General features: G+C 65.9%; 3 protein-coding genes across 4 annotated transcripts in view; 2 read left to right on the top strand and 1 right to left on the bottom strand.

Annotated features, from left to right (window-relative positions):
• Nucleotides 1–419: 419 nt before the first annotated feature.
• Nucleotides 420–4,541, top strand: ARHGDIG (Rho GDP dissociation inhibitor gamma; the record flags this gene model as incomplete). Its single annotated transcript, XM_084271006.1, is given in 8 exon segments — nt 420–514; nt 516–738; nt 740–839; nt 1,987–2,169; nt 3,013–3,096; nt 3,173–3,249; nt 3,846–3,909; nt 4,012–4,541. Coding segments are annotated over 8 exon segments (1,026 nt in total). The 3' UTR covers nt 4,212–4,541.
• Nucleotides 4,542–4,768: 227 nt separating this feature from the next.
• PDIA2 (protein disulfide isomerase family A member 2) lies at nt 4,769–8,925 on the top strand (the record flags this gene model as incomplete). Its single annotated transcript, XM_084271226.1, has 11 exons — nt 4,769–4,994; nt 6,231–6,437; nt 6,712–6,845; nt 6,910–7,047; nt 7,130–7,246; nt 7,334–7,459; nt 7,539–7,733; nt 8,098–8,218; nt 8,383–8,564; nt 8,650–8,736; nt 8,845–8,925. 11 exons carry the CDS (start codon nt 4,769–4,771, stop codon nt 8,923–8,925), a joined length of 1,614 nt encoding a protein of 537 aa, XP_084127352.1.
• A 2,051-nt stretch (nt 8,926–10,976) lies between these two features.
• AXIN1 (axin 1) overlaps nt 10,977–16,055 on the bottom strand; it is a gene marked incomplete at its 5' end in the record, with an annotated part of 70,599 nt that continues 65,520 nt past the window's right edge. Inside the window, 2 exons of one of the 2 annotated variants that reach the window (XM_084271308.1) lie at nt 10,977–11,381; nt 12,111–12,356. In XM_084271308.1, the coding sequence (XP_084127434.1) occupies nt 11,255–11,381; nt 12,111–12,356 (373 nt within the window). In that variant the 3' untranslated portion in view covers nt 10,977–11,254. The remainder of the gene's footprint in view (nt 11,382–12,110; nt 12,357–16,055) is intronic. The other variant, XM_084271309.1, reaches the window with a different exon arrangement.

Genomic DNA, 16,055 nt, shown 5'->3' with positions numbered 1-16,055 from the left:
CCCCGAGCCCAGCCCTCGCCCCGCCCGCGGGTCCCGGCCCCCCCGCACCTCCCGCCGCACGGAGCCGCGGCTCTGCCCGGCGGGGCGGGAGAGCGCCGGGCCGGGCCCCCGGGGACTCCCATGGCGGACCCGGTGGGCTGCCGGGTGCGGGGCGGGGGGGCAACCACTGTGGCTGTGGGAATGGCGGCGCGGGCAGGGGCGCGGCAGTGCGGGCAGGGCACGGGCAGGGCTCGGACAGGGCGGGAGGGGGTGCGGGCGGTGCGGAGTGAAGTGCGGGCGGTGCGGGCCGCAGACAAGGCACGGGCAGGGCGCGGGCAACGCGGGCTGGGCTCCTGCCGGGTGCGGGCAGAGCGCGGGCAGCGCGGGCAGGCGCTGCGCGGGCGCGCACGGCGGATGAGCTCACTGCAGTCTCGCCGCCCATGAGCGGCGGGGCTGGAGCCGCCCGGCGCCGAGGGGCGGGGGCGGGCGGGGGCGGGCAGCGGAGCCGCCGCGTCTGCGGGAGCCGCCGCCGCCGCCCCGCCGGGCCGCGCCGGGCAGCGTCGGGGAGAGCAGCGGGGAGCCCCGGGGGGGGCGGGGGGGGTGCGAAAAGCGGCGCCGGCGGCGGGGAGCGCAGCGGAGCAGCCGGCACCGCCGAGCGCGGCGGCAGCGGGTGGCAGGAGCGCGGCCGCGGGCCCCGGCGGAGCCGCCGACACCGGCAGAGCCGTGCCCCGGGCCCCGGCAGCGGCCGCCCCGCCCGGCCCCGGGGGGCGCCGGGCCCGGCCCGGCCATGCTCGGCCTGGATGTGTGCGAGGCCGGCGGGCAGCTGCTGGAGCTGCTCTGGCTGGCGCTCTGCTACCGAGGTGAGCGGCGCAGCGGGGCGGGGGGGGTGGTGTGGGGGGGGGAGACGGAGCGCCTGGGTGCCCCGGGGCGGGTGGGGCACCGCCTGGGGCCGGTGGGGTGGGCATTGCCCCTGGGGGGGGGGGTTGCATCACCCGGGGATGAGGGGGTCGGAGCGTCGCCTGCGCTCCCCGAGAGGTGAGAATCCCCTCGGGCAGCGGGTGCGTTCAGGTGTGAGCATCACCCCGGGGACCGGCGCATCCCGGGGGGGGCGGGCAGGGGCCACCCAGCTGCCCCCTCCCGCCACCTCGCAGCGCACACACACACACACACACAAATGCACAACCCCCCTCCCGTCCTGCCGCCCATGCGGGGCTGGGCGAGCCCCTGGGCGGGTGCATCCCCGGCGCGGGAGCCGCACGGGCAGGCGCCGCACGCTGCCGGGCAGCCCGGGGTGCAGGGCCTCTGCCTTGGCCGGGGCCCGGAGGTGCAGCGGCACCATCGCTCCGCGCCCCGGCCACCGCGGCTGCCGCGGGGACACACACCGCTGGCGCGGCGGCCTGGGCGCTGAGCGCGGCGGCCCCTGCCCCAGACTGTGTCCCCAGCACGTCCCCAGAGAAGGGGGCTCAGGGGAGCTCGGTGCGGGCAGGGCAGAGTCAGGGGCCCCGGGGACGTCGCCCAGCCTTATGCCCCCCGGCAGCCTGGCACCCACCGTTTGCCCGGAGCTGGTTTTTCGTCCCTGAGCCACCGGTCGCTTGGGTTTGGGGTGGCAGATGGGGCTGGGAGGGGGCCCGCGGGGCGGCGACAGGGACCTCTCCAGGTGACGGAGCGTGAAGGGCGCCCACGGGTCTCGGGGGGCTGCAAGCACCCCTTCAGACCGTGCGCACCACGTAGGCACCCGCTTGTCTTGCTCCATGACCGTGCGGAAATGCAGCCGGCAGCAACGCCTCAGGTCCTCGCCGGGCCCCGGGGACACTGAGCATCCCCACGGCCCCGACCAGGGGACGGCTCGGCTGCCCCGTGGGGGATTGTCCCCATCGGTCTGCGGCATGTGCCAGCTCAGCACCCTCCCCCCATCCCCGCGCCCACCGGTGCCTGCGTGTCAGGGGACGGGGGTGTCCCCCGGGGTGTCCCTGGGGCGGGGGGGCTGCCACTGCCTGTCCCCCGCAGACATCATGGCTGACAAGGAGGGGGTGACGCTGTCGCTGGAGGAGGAGGATGATGCCGACGCGGCCCTGGCGTACAAGACGCCGGAGAAGAAGAGCCTGCGGGAGATCCAGGCGCTGGACCCGGGGGACGAGAGCCTGCGGAAGTACAAGCAGGCGCTGCTGGGGGCCATCCCCGCCGTCCTGGGTAAGGCTGGGGGCTGCCCGCCGCGGCTCGGCACCCCGGCACCCCGCTGCAGGCTCGGCACCCACCGGCACCCTCGGCTCGGCACGCCGTGCTGCCCTCCCCCCACCCGTGCGGAGACCCCGGCATCCCCCCGCGCAGGGGGAGGGGCTGCCCGGGGACCCCGGTTGCCGTGGTTACGGGAGCACCGCTGCAGTTTCCATAGGAACGGTTACAGGGACCGGGAAATTCACTGGGATGGCAGCGCGGAGCGAGCAGCCGCGGGGCTCGGGGTGACAGGAGGCTGTCGGGGCGCAGGCAGTGCCCCCCACCCAACCCCGCTCCCCGCAGCACCCCGGCAGCGGGGGGGGGGGGGTGTGTGTGAGGTGAGGAGGGGGTGTGCGAACTGTGGGGTGCTGAGGCGTGCAGGTGACGTGTGTGTGCAAGCAGAGGGGGCTGTGCACAGGCTGGCAGGGTGCAACCTGCCGATGAGGTGAAGATTGGACTGTTGGGGTGCAGCAAGGACAGCACCCACTGTCAGGGATGCCTCTGCCTGCGCATGCTGCCCGCTCTCCCCACACCCCCTGCACCCCACCTTGGCCTGCTCCCAAGCCAGGGGGTCGCACCCCGAGAGATACCTGCGGCTGGGCCCCTCTCCACCCTCTCCTCACCCAGAGGTGGTGGTGCTGGGCTGGTGCTGGGCTCAGGTGCCTCAGCTCTCCCGTGCCTGGCCCGTGCTGCCAGGCCTGACACCCGCCACGGCACCGTGGCCCAGCCCTGCGGCACGGGGGGGTGTGTGGGCAGCCCCCGGGTGCTGGCACAGGCTGGGTGCGGGGGTAAGGCCTGTGCCCTGCTGCTTGTCCCCAGATGCCAGCGTGCCCAACGTGCAGGTGACCAGGCTCACCCTGATGTGCGAGCAGGCGCCGGGGCCTATCACCATGGACCTGACAGGTGAGTGGGGGCAGCACCCCTGGGAGGAAGAGGAGGAGGAAGGGGTGCTGTGCTGACAGGCCATCTCCCTGCACAGGAGACCTGGAGGTGCTGCGGGGCCGAGCCTTCGTGCTGAAGGAGGGGGTGGACTACAGGGTGAAGGTGTCCTTCAAGGTGAGGCAGGTGCATGGGGCCCTGTGCCGTGGCTGGCAGGACACCCTGCCCTGCCCTTGTCCCCAGGGTCCCTGCTTCCCTGGGTCCTTGCCCTCACACCCCAGGGTGCCTGTCCCATGGCTCCCTGCTCCCCACAGGTCCCTTTTCCCATGTGTCCATGCCCTATGGGTTCCCTCCTGCCACCCATGGGTCCCTGCTGCACCAAGGGCCATGCCATCTGAGTACTCTGCTGCCTTGGGGTGTCTGTCTCCCACCCCTCCCCCCAGGGTCTATGTGCCTCTGGGTGTCCCTGCCTCCCTGATGTCCCAGTCACCCCGGGAATCCTCACTGTACGTAGCATCGCTGTGACCCCAGTGCCCCTGCCCCTCACAGGGGTCCCAGCCACACTGGGGCTCTGCCTTGTCTGGGGGTCCCCACCTCTCCCAGGGGTCCCTGTCTCTCCCAGGGGTCCCTGTCTCTCCCAGGAATTCCTGCTGCCCTTCATCCTGCCCAAGAGGATCCAGAGGGCTTTTAATGCTGGATGCCCCCCTCTCCCCAGGGCAGGGGACCTCATGCCATGGGGCAGCACCCACGGCAGCCCTGCCCTCTGCCCACAGGTGAACAGGGAGATCGTCTGTGGGCTGCGGTGCCTGCACCTCACCTACCGCCGGGGCCGGCCCGGTGAGTGCCATGGGGGCTGCGGGTGGGCTTTGGGGGGGTGGGTCTGTGCTGGCCAGGCACTGCTCACCCATCACCCATCCCGCCTCTCCCCTTCTCGCCCAGTGGACCGCGATGTCTTCATGGTGGGCAGCTACGCGCCGCGGGCCGAGGAGTACGAGGTGGTGACGCCAGCGGAGGAGGCGCCGCGGGGCTGGCTGGCGCGGGGGTCCTACCGCGTCCGCTCCCTCGTCACCGACGACGACAAGATGGAGCATCTCTCCTGGGAGTGGGGCCTCTGCATAAAGAAAGGCTGGGAAGACTGACCCCCCCTTACCCGCACCCCAGTGTCCCCCCCCCGCCCCAGCTTGGGGACACGGTGCCTGCCACCCCAGGGGACACCTCGCCGGCACCACCGTGCTCACCCCGGTTGCGGGGGGGCCCTGAGCGAGCGGGTGCCCGAGCCGTGGTCTTCGCAACCAAAGTTATTTTTAATTGCTGTTTTTTTTTAAACACCGACGCCCGCCTGGGCCCCGCGGCGTCCCCATCGCCGGGGCCGACCCGTGACCCTGCCGTGGCAGCACCGTGCCTGGCCGCCCCTCCGGTCGCAGGCTGCGCTCTTCCATTGCCATTAAACCCTACAGACTGGTCTCTTACTGGTGTGTCCGTGCCCCCATCCCCGTCCCACTGGCAGTGCCAGGTTCCCCCGCGGCGACGGGAGGCTGGAAAACAGCCACCTGGTCCGGCTGTCTTATCGGAGGTGCCGGGGCAGCCAGTAGCGGAGGGACACGAGCCCCAGGGCACTGGCACCACCCGCCCCCCCGGCCCTTATCTGGGTTTCCAACCCCCCCCCAGCCTGAGCATTGGCTTTCGCGGCGGCACTATGCGGGGCTGCAGCACCCGGCTGCTTTGGCTGCTGGTGCTGTGCCTGGCCTGGCAGGGCCCAGCATTGGGGGGTGAGGAGGAGGATGGGGAGGTAGTGGCGGAGGAGGAGGAGGAGGCGGATGAGCTCTCGGATGAGCTCGGAGAGGAGGATGGTGTCCTGGTCCTGCACGAGCACAACTTTGACCGTGCCCTGAGTGAGCACCGGCTGCTGCTGGTGGAGTTCTGTGAGTGCCCCCACTGCGGGCAGGGGTATGGCAGGGCTGTGGGCAAGGGTATGGCAGGGTTGTGGGAAGGGCTGTGGGTAGGGCTGCAGGCAGGGGTATGGCAGGGCTGTGGGCAGGGCTGTGGGCAGGGCTGCGGGCAGGGCTGCGGGCAGGGGTATGGCAGGGTTGTGGGAAGGGCTGTGGACAGGGCTGCGGGCAGGGGTATGGCAGGGCTGCGGGCAGGGCTGCAGACAGGAGTATGGCAGGGCTGTGGGCAGGGCTGCGGGCAGGGCTGTGGGCAGGGGTATGGCAGGGCTGTGGGCAGGGCTGCAGACAGGAGTATGGAAGGGCTGTGGGCAGGGCTGCGGGCAGGGCTGTGGGCAGGGGTATGGCAGGGCTGCGGGCAGGGCTGTGGGCAAGGGTATGGTAGGGCTGTGGGCAGGGCTGTGGGCAGGGCTGTGGGCAGGGGTATGGCAGGGCTGCGGGCAGGGCTGCGGGCAGGGCTGTGGGCAGGGGTATGGCAGGGCTGCGGGCAGGGCTGTGGGCAAGGGTATGGTAGGGCTGTGGGCAGGGCTGTGGGCAGGGGTATGGCAGGGCTGTGGGCAGGGCTGCGGGCAGGGCTGTGGGCAGGGGTATGGCAGGGCTGCGGGCAGGGCTGTGGGCAAGGGTATGGCAGGGCTGTGGGCAGGGCTGTGGGCAGGGGTATGACAGGGCTGCAGGCAGGGCTGCAGACAGGAGTATGGAAGGGCTGTGGGCAGGGCTGTGGGCAGGGGTATGGCAGGGCTGCAGGCAGGGCTGCAGACAGGAGTATGGAAGGGCTGTGGGCAGGGCTGTGGGCAGGGGTATGGCAGGGCTGCAGGCAGGGCTGCAGACAGGAGTATGGAAGGGCTGTGGGCAGGGCTGCGGGCAGGGCTGCAGGTAAGGGGGCATGGGCAGAGACCATGGGTGCGAGAATGGGGCACAGGGGGGTGTGGGGCAGGGGCAAGGCTGTGGCGGAGGGGTGAGCACAGGACATGGTGTGTGGCAGGGGATGGGGACACGGGGCAGTGGACACGTGGTGGGACCACAGGACATGGCAGGAGCCACGGGGCAGGGACACAGGGTGGGGGCTGGGGGTGGGCCATGATGCAGGGGCACTAGACGGAGTCCCCCCGGCTCACAGAGCCGTTACGTACCCCGGCCACCGCTGACCCCTCCCTGGAGACTGGCACCGCTGGTGCGGGGTGTGGGTGCCGCTGACGCTGTGCCTGCCCGCAGACGCGCCGTGGTGCAGGCACTGCCAGCGCCTGGCCCCCGCCTTCGCCCAGGCAGCCACTGAGCTGCGGGACGAGGCCAGCCCGGCGCGGCTGGGCAAGGTGGACGCCACAGCTCACGGAGCACTGGCCAGCGAGTTCGGCATCACCGCCTACCCCACGCTCAAGCTCTTCCGTGATGGCAACCGCACCAACCCCATCGCCTACACCGGTAGGGCCGTGGCACCCGCCAAAGGGGGATGCTGGGATGGGCACTGGGGCGAGTTGCAGCGTGGGGGTGGTGACTGAGGGTGGGGGTGGCACCATCTGGATGTGCGAGGATGCTGTGACAGCTCCGTGGTGGTGCACAGGTGACCGGAGTGGGTGGCAGAGAGGTGGCTGCCCGGTGATGGCGGGCGGGTTGCTGGGGCTGGTGGGGCGGGAGGAGGGTGGCAGCCTGGTGAGGAGTGGCTGGGGTGACATCAGGGTCCTGCTCCCCACGGCAGGACGTATGGACACCAATGGCATCGTGCGCTGGCTGCAGCGCCGGGCCAGCCCCAGCACCACGCTGCTGCAGGACGCCGACACCGCTGCCGCCTTCATTGCCTCTCAGGACTCGGTGGTCATCGGCTTCTTCAAGGTAGGCTGGGGCAGGTGGCTGGGGCCATGGCCGTGGCTGTGGGTGCTCATGGGGGTCTGTGCAGGACCTGGACAGCGAGGCGGCCCGGGCCTTTCACGATGTGGCCAGCGAGGTGGTGGACATGCCGTTTGGGGTGGCGGAGGCAGCAGAGCTCTTTGAGGCATACGGGTTGTCAGCCGACACTGTCTGCCTCTTCAAGAAGGTGAGGGGGTGGCAGTGGGGTGGGGGTGGGGGCTGTCCTGACACTCCCCAGCCTTCACCACCTCCACCCCCCCCCCTCCCAGACGGACGAGGGACGGACAGACTTCCCTGTGGACCCAGAGCGGGGGCTGGATGCGGCTGAGCTCACCCAGCTGCTCCGTGTCCACAGCCTGGACCTGGTGATGGAGTTCACTAACGAGGTACAGCCTTACCCCAGCCTCATTTCCTTTCTGTGAGGGCCACGACCCACCCCCCGCCCTCACCCTCCTTCTCCTCCTCCTCCCCAGACCTCTGGCCAGATCTTCGGTGCCAAGATCCCCCACCACATGCTGCTCTTCCTCAACAAGTCATCGTCATCACAGCTGGAGCTGCGGGATGTCTTCCGGGCAGCTGCCGGCACCTTCCGGGGCAAGGTGAGGCGGTGCCACGGTGGGGCCATGGCAGGGTGGCTGCAGGGCACCCCAACCTCAGTGTCACCCATCCCTCTCCCAGGTGCTCTTCGTGGTGGTGGATGTGACTGGGCACGGAGTTGATGTCCTGCCCTTCTTTGGCCTGACACCCAGTGATGCCCCCACCATGCGCCTGGTCAAGATGGAGAACAACCGCAAGTACCGGATGGACCAGGATGTCTTCTTGGACGAGGCCATAAGCGCCTTTGTCCAGGCAGTGCTGGATGGCAAAGTGAAGGTGAGGGATGCGGCCCTGTGCCAACCAGCATCCAGGATGCTTCCCTGTGGTGAGCCATGGGCTGTTAACTCTGAAGCCTAATGATGGCAGTCTGGGGGGGGTGACTGTGAGCCAGCTGCTTGCTGATGCTTGTGCTGCCCAGCCCGAGGATGTGGAGGGGGTTGTTACGGAAAAGGAGGCAGGAGAACACTGGTGTGGAGATCCACCAGTTGGGATAGTAGCAGAGGGGATGAGGTGGTCCAGAGGAGCACATCCGGCTGCAGGCTGGGTGTCCCCTGCCCCACACTGTCCCCAAGCACCCTGTGCCCCATGGGGCCCTGTTACTGCTCATCCTGGGCTGTGGCTGCCCCGACTGTTCCCACAGCCCCACCTGCTGAGCGCAGAGCCCCCTGAGGATTGGGACACAGGACCCGTTAAAGTCCTGGTGGGAAAGACCTTCGAGCAGGTGGCGTTTGATGAGACCAAGAACGTCTTTGTCAAGTTCTGTAAGTGCTGGGGCCACTCGTGGCCCTCCCTGACCTCAGCCATGGGACTGCTCAGCCCCTGCCACAACCACCCCCAGCCCTGGCCCCGCACAGGGGACGCTGCACCCCGACCCCAGCAGAGTCCCAGGGCCCTGACTCGGCCCTGGCACTGCCCTGTCCTGCAGATGCACCGTGGTGCTCCCACTGCAAGGCGATGGAGGCTGCCTGGGAGGAGCTGGGCGAGCGCTACAAGGACCACGAGGACATCGTCATCGCCGAGTTGGATGCCACAGCCAACGAGCTGGAGAACCTCACCATCAACGGCTTCCCCACCCTGCACTACTTCCCTGCAGGGCCAGGCAGGAGGGTAGGTGGGCCCACCCAGAGAGGTACCCCAGCTCTGCCAGCACCCTGAGGTCACCCTTCATCTCTCTTCCACCCCACGTCTCCAGATGGTCGAGTACAAGCATGCCCGCAATGTGGAGACCTTCTCCAAGTTCCTGGAAAATGGGGGGACGCTGCCTGAGGAGCCGCCTGCGGTAAGTGAAGTGTCATACCCGCCCTACCCAGGGTGGTCCCTGGGGGATGGAGGATGGGGACAGGCAGGGGCTGGGGGTCTGGCTTTTCCTCACCCCTGCCTTCCCCAGGCGCCAGAGCCCCCCGGGAACAGCACGGGTAAGGAGGAGCCGGGTCCTCCAGAGCCAGCAGAACCCCGGGATGAGCTGTGAGCCCCATCCTGCCCCATCCCACACCATAAACAACCTGGAAACAACACGGGCTCTGGTCTGTGTCTGCGCCTCTGTCCGCCTTGGTGAGCACCCGTCTGGGGGTGCAGCTGGCCCTGGGGTGCTCTACACAGGGCAGCTTGGCCCCGTGCCCTGTGGGAGGGGTCCTGCCATGGGCTCTCCATCCCCTGGGATGTTGAGCAGGTGCAGCCCTGTCTGAACTGTGGTGCAGGTCCTGGTAGCCCGGCGGTGATGCGGGGTGCCTGAAGCCGCAGAGGTGATGGGCTTGAGGGGGAGCCTGGTGCCCTCCATGCTGGGCCTGGTACCAGGCTGCTGGAGCCCAGGCGACAGGGACCTGCTGGGACCCTCCCCAGCTGCCCTCCTGCCCCAACCCCATGCTCCACCATTGTGTACCAGCACTGGGACCTGCCACCCCAGCTGGGGAAGGCAAGAAAAGCCCAACATGGGGCTCTAAATGCTCCTCTTAAGCCCAGCTTGCAGCCTCTGGGCCCCCAACCCTAAACCTCCATCAGTACCCCCAGGCTGTGAGCGATTCCCCATGGAGCCTCAGAGGGAGCCGCAGCCACCCTGACCAGGAGGGGGCCTGTGTCTGACCTGCCCCATCCTGCGGCCACCCCCGTGGGGAGCCTGGGGTGCAGCTCGGCTGGGAAGGACGAGAGCAGCCAGAGGTGGGACCTGGGGGTTTATTTCGTTTTATCCGAGTACCTTGGGAAAGATCATTGTACAAGTCAGCACATGAGAGCGCAGAGGAGACGTCACTGGGGCCGTGTGGCCGCTGTACAGATTTGCAGGGACCCACCCCCCCCCGAATAAAAAGGGGGAGATGGAAATCCCGGGTGTGTTAACAGCTGCACCAGTCACACCAGCACTTACAGAACCAGGGCAGAAAACTGCTCATCATGCTGTGCCTGGGCTGAAAGCGACTGTGGCTGTCGCTGGACTTCCCATGGGGTGTGGGCAGGTCACAGGACTGGGTGTTAAAGGCACTCGGTGACAACACAACAGGCTGAGTTGCATCCCAGCGCAGCGCCCGGCAGCCCCAACACATGGCTGAGCGCTGATGCGGAACCCCCCAGCTCCGGGGGCCACCCTGGGTTCTGGGGTGGGCAAGGCCTGGCCTCTGAAGGAGCCGGCGCAGAGCCGCAGCCATGCCAGAGGGGGCATGGCCTGGCCTGGCAGGGCTGAGGGACGGGCCAGGGGAGCGCGGTGTAGCCCCCCAGCTTTCTTGCAGCAGAGTTAAGCGCAGGAGGTGCCGGCTGCCCCCGGCCCCACATGAGCCCCACTGAGCGGTGCCACTGAGTCCCCTCGCTCCTGGCAGCACCACCCTTGCACTCGGAAGCTACCGGAAGCCATGGGGCTCGTAAAAGATGGGGTTCACCCTCAGATTTAGTGTCTCATCATTTCTCTCCCCCACGAAGTTTCTCCTGAAGATGTTCCCTGACACAGGCTGGAGCTCGGCCTTGGGGCTTGGGCATGTCCATGCCAGGCCTGGGGGTGCCAGACCCCGCTGAGCTGCAGCACCCTGGCAGGAGGTGAACCCTTCTCAGGGGGCATGTGGGGCAGGATGCCAGCACCCAGACTGCCACCCTGGCTCCCAGGCGGTTCTGCAGGGCCCCCAGAGCAGGCACTGCCCCACCCCCAGGCCTCGGGGCTTTACTGGGTTGCAAGAAAGCTCAGGAGGGAACAAAACTAAACCAACATCCTACCACGTGCAGCAGCTGAGACCGACAGGGAGACAAGAGCCACCTCCTCCCCAAGGGCTCAGTCATCCTTGGCAGTGGGCTGGGACCACAGCCCCTTCGGAGCACGGCCACCCCTTCCACCCCTGTGGGCGGAGAGCGGCTCTGCCCGGCAGTGCTCCGAAGCCATCCATGCTGTGGGGCTGGGGCAGGGTGAGAGCAGCAGCCAGTGTCTGGCAGGGGCAGCACCCTTTGGGCGAGCTCGGCGGTACCTGCGTGTTCCACACGTACAGAAGAGCACTGTGACATCGGAAATATTTTCCTTTTATTACAATATATCAAAAATATGCAGCTTTAGTAAACAAGGTCATATTACACTTTCTAACGCACTGTACAATGCTACATTACACTCAGATTCGGTACAGAGAGGGAGCCTGGGCTCCCACCGGCGGGTTTGTGGGGTGAAACAGCATCCACCACTGACCCGCAGCTTGCCCCGCTGCGTGCCGGCACAGGCTGCTGCCCTCTGGCCCGGGCTGGCCCGAGGCAGCGGCTGCGCCTGCGTTCAGCCCAGGCCCCTCTCCTCCGGTCCCAGAGTCTTTCACAGTCCTGGCCTCCGGCAGCCCTGGAGCTTAGTCGATCTTCTCCACCTTCCCGATGATCTTCTCTTCGAAGATGGGCAGGATGGTGTCGTCCTCCCGCACCTCCTCGAAGACCACACCGCAGTCGAACTCGTCGCTCACCTTCTTAAAGTAATACCTGACAAGGGCAGGGAGGGGAAACCGATGGAAAACCAGGTGAACATTCACGGGGGCAGCACAGCTCCCAAACCTGGGAACAGCTCCTCCGTGGCCCTGGGCTCACAGCGCGTGGGGAGCCGCTCCCCTGAATGGGGAGGCAGTGGGGGCCATAATTCTGCCCCCAACCCAAAACCTGAGGGGTCAGGGTCCGTGCTGGCAGGGTCAGGAGCTCCAGCCCTGAACCCAAGCCCATTCAGAGATCTCCCAAAAGCATCGCATGAGGCACCTGCACTGGCAGTGTTTCTAGGCAGGCTTCCCATGGCAGCTTCTGCCTGGAAGGGGGAACAGAGAGACCTATGTGTCCCATGCTTGGCTGCTTTGGGGAGCCGGCAGGACCCAACCTCCTCATCCCCACTGGAGGAAACACTGTGAGGGGCTGAAAGTGCCCAAGGGCTCCCCACAGCACCTGCAGCACCAGCCCAGGACCCTGTCCATTGGCTCAGTAGCTGAAGGCGCACACTGCAATTCAATGCAGGACATTTCCATCTCCTCACCCCTGTAACCTGGCTCTTCAACAGCCAAGGTGTCTCAGCTGCACTGCCACGTCCCCACCACAGCAATTCCTGTGGCAGCCCTCCTGGAAGGCTCCAGAAGCCCCCCCGAGCCTTGAAGGGGGCAACACCACCGCATTCTGGCAGGGGTCACTGAGAACCCCCTGGCACCCCCGCCCCGGGGGAGCAGTCCTTACCTGTAGTTCCCTTTCTTGGTCAGCAGCTCCTTGAACTGTCCCAGCGTCACCACGCGCCCTTTGACAAGGGTGCGGTAGGGGATCGGCTCTCCGCAGAAGTAGTAAGCGACCACGATGTTCTCACAGGGCTGGGCCGCGCCGCTGCCTGGTCTCTTCTGGGGCTTCAACCTGCCGTGCAGAAACACCAGAGGCCCTGAGCACCAGAGCCCCGGGATGCACCCGCAGCCTCGGCGCTCGATGGAGATGCTGGAGACCCGGGGCCCTCGGGAGCACCCTCTGCCTGAGGGCTGAGGGTGGTGAAGGGGTGATTGGCACTTGGGAAGGACAGAAGGGGCCAGACAGCAGCTACAAGGAGGGTGCAGGTTCTAGCTCAGCCCTGCTGTGCTTAAGCAACCTGTCCCCGGGCTTTGGGAGGAGATGGCCCTTCCTGCAGCATGGCCAAGAAGGGCAAGAACATCCCACCCATCCCATGGCAGCAGACCCAGGCCAGCATCAGCTCCTGGCGTGTGCCAAGCTCGGGGGCGGTCATGTGAACACTGCTCCCTGGATTATTGCCTCAAAGGGACCTCAAAGCCCATCCAGTCTGACTCCCCGCCATGGACAGGGACACCTCTCACCAGCCCAGGCTGCTTCAGGCCCCATCCAACCTGGCCCTGAACACCTCCAGGGAGGGAGCAGCTACCACCTCCCTGGGCACCCTGTGCCAGGGCCTCACCACCCTCAAAGTGAAGAATTTCTTCCTAATACCCGATCTAAATCTACCCCCTTCCAATTTAAACCATTCTCCCACATCCTCTCACTCCAAGCCCTTCTAAAAAGTCCTTCCCCAGCTTTCCTGCAGCCCCTTCAGGGACTGTAAGGCCGCTATAAGGTCCCCACGCAGCCTTCTCTTCTCCAGGCTGAACCAGTTCCAATTCTCTCAGCCTGTCTTCATAGGAGAGGTGAAGATCTCTGATCACCTTCATGGCCTCCTCTGGCCCCATCCCAACAGTTCCATGTCCTTCTTATGTTGGGGACTCCAGAAGTCCCCAGTGTAAGCTGTTCAGGACATCCCTGACGGCTTCACTGCCCGTCCCCTCCGCACAGGGTGACAAGGCACCGCCACTCCCGCTCCCTCAGTGGCTCCCACTCTCCCAGGTTCTGGCTCTGCACAGGCTGCACTGGGCTCGGGTCCAACCCATGCACCGGGGCTCTGCAATGTGGTGTCACCACCAGACCACAGCCCAGCCCAGCCCCATTTCCAGGGGCAACAGCAGTGGAAACAGGGTGCTTGGCCCTTCCATGGAGCCCTTTGCCCAGGGCGCCGTAAATGCCACGCGACCGTCACAGCAGCCTACACAGCCCGGTCACACGGTGCCTGTGGTTTGAGCCTTCACTTTCTGTGTCACCAATTCGGTTTATAAACCAAATTTGGCAGCCCAGAAAGGAACTGTTCCCAAAGCAGGCTGGGTGAGGGAGAGGGGTTTGTATTTACACTCTCGGGAAGTTGCTCTAAGACCCGGCATTTGCTGAGCAGAGGAGGCAACTGCAGTTTTGGAAGTGATTCCAACCCCAACCTTTACTCGCTGGCCCGTGGGCAGAGCACCTCTTTAACGTTGTGCCCACATCAACATTGGCACTGTAACCAAGACCAGCACACATGAGAGGGCTGAGGTCCAACTAACCAGCCAGCCCGGTGCCTGCGCTGCCTTTGGAGCAGATGCAGCATCCTGGGAGGGAAGGGACAAAAGCCCGGAGCCAGCAGCGCTCTGAGCCGCTGCCGCTGCCCTTTAGCTAGACAAACACTGAGGAACTGAATCATCCTTGGGGAAAAAAGGGAAAAAAAAAGAAAACAAAGAAAAGATGTGTTTAAAGGAAAAATGGGTCATAAATTCAGGCAGGTTCTGTGAAGCCTGTGAGGCAGAAGATAATTGGAGGGGTTTGGAACACCTCAAAGTCCCGAGGCTTCTCTGAATCCTGCGAGGAAGGAGCTGGGACTGAGCAAGACACAGCATGCCTGGGCCACAGGCACATGGCTACATGCCCTGCACGGGTTCCTGGGGCTGCTCCCCTCTGAGGAGATGGAGAGGACCCCCAGCCCGAGCTCAGCTGCCACAGAAGCAAGTGGGGCCTGGTGTGGGTGGCTGGGAGCAAATCCTGCCACGTCCATCAGCCCTGAGAGGCCGTTCCCAGGAGCGCTCAGCCCAGCCCGGTGCTCACCTCACCCCCGGCCATGCTGCCCGAAAGCGGAAACTCCGCGCTGCTCCGCAGGGCTGGAGCTCAACCCAACCCCATGGGGTTCTACAGCCCCAGCTTCTGCTGAAGATAAAAGCTCCTGGAGCTGGACCCAAGAGCACAGCAGGACACAGGCACATCCCAAGCTGTGGGCACTGATCCCCAGCAGGCTGGAGAAGGGCTCATGAATAAGCAGCCACTGGAAACACGATTTTCCAAGAGTTTCTCTCATGAGAGCATCACCACCACACAGCCTCTCTGCCAAGAGATCTCTGGAGACCCTGGCTTACCCAAACAGGCCCCGACCCACATCTCAGCTCTGCCTCATTACAGCTTCCACCTGCCCCATCTCCTGGGTGGCAGCATGACCCAGGAACGCTGCAGGCACCACTGCCCACCCCTCCTGGGATCAGCTCCCCTGGCTGCATCTATCCCCCACACGCCCCCAGTATCCAGCACGCAAGCGGCAGTGCCCGCGCGACCTGGTGCATCTGCACCCCACTCCCGGTCCTGAAATCCAGCCTTTCAACCCTGTGGGGCTGGGACAGGGAAACTAAGGCTGGCCTAGAGCACAAACCCAGCCCCCACTGTGCTGCAGAGGTGAGGGATCTAGAGGTGAGTGATCCAGCTTGATCCAGCTCAGCCCTGGGGCCGGAGAGCTTCAGGAAGCCTGAAATACACCCAGAGGGTACCTCGGGAGTGACCAGCGACCAGCACTGCTCCCCTTCAAGGCCTGGCCCAACCCAGCTGATCCCCAGCCTGGCTCATGCTGACATCCTCTCTGCTTGCAAAAATCCTGTCCCTGAGGAGCTGGTGGGAATTGCTTCATCCAGCTGCGAACAAAAGGGATCTGTGGCGCTGAGCTGCAGCGATGGCGAGGGGCTGGCGAGCTGGGGAACCGCCCGTAAGGGCAGCCTGGCCACACAAAGGGGCTCATGAGCCAGTGCCTGAAGGACACCCTGGGCTTGCCTCCCCCTCCCCTGCCCAGTGGCTGCCTGGATGAACCTGGGCACAGGCTCCAATCTCCCCGAGTTCTCCAAAGCTCCTGACTGAAGTAAATGGTGCTTCCACATGAACTCCCCACTCTGTTTCACTCGGCTCCCCGCTGGCTTTGGGCAGCCCCTCCCAGAAGAGACTCGGGGTCTGTTTTAATCACAGTGGGCTTTGGGCTGGAAGGGACCTCAAAGGTCATCTAGTCCCACCCCCTGCCATGGTCAGGGACACCCTCACTCACACAGGGTGCCCAAAGCTCCATCCAACCTGGCCTTGGACACCCCCAGGGATGGGGTAGCCGCCACCTCTCTGGGCAGCCTGTGCCACCCCCGCTCCTCAGAGTGAAGAATTCCTTCCTAACGTCTAACCTAACCCTGCCCTCTAACCAGAGCAGAAGCTGTCCCGAAACCTGGAGCACCCAATCCTGCCAAAACCTATCAGAGATTTCAACACCCAGACCCCCTGTCATGCTGGGGACCACCGCACCCACTCTTGCCGGCTCCTAGACCTGGGCATGTTTCCTTCCCACGAGTGGTTACCCCCAGTGAACACAGCTCTAATGGTTTCCCAGCCATGGGCAAGCTGGGGGAATCCCACACTGCTGGGGAAGAGCCTTTTACGGAGGCAGCATGAGTGGAGCAGCTCAGTGCTGGGCCTGCCCTCCCACCACACTTACCACAACGCACAGGGGTCCTACCAGAACTCCTGTGTACTGCACGTGCCAAAACAGTACCTGAG

The sequence above is a fragment of the Gallinula chloropus genome (assembly GCF_964237585.1).
Source record: "Gallinula chloropus genome assembly, chromosome: 15".
Classification (NCBI taxonomy): domain Eukaryota; kingdom Metazoa; phylum Chordata; class Aves; order Gruiformes; family Rallidae; genus Gallinula; species Gallinula chloropus.
Note: the sequence above shows the minus strand (reverse complement) of the source record. Positions and strands in the feature narration are given on the sequence as shown.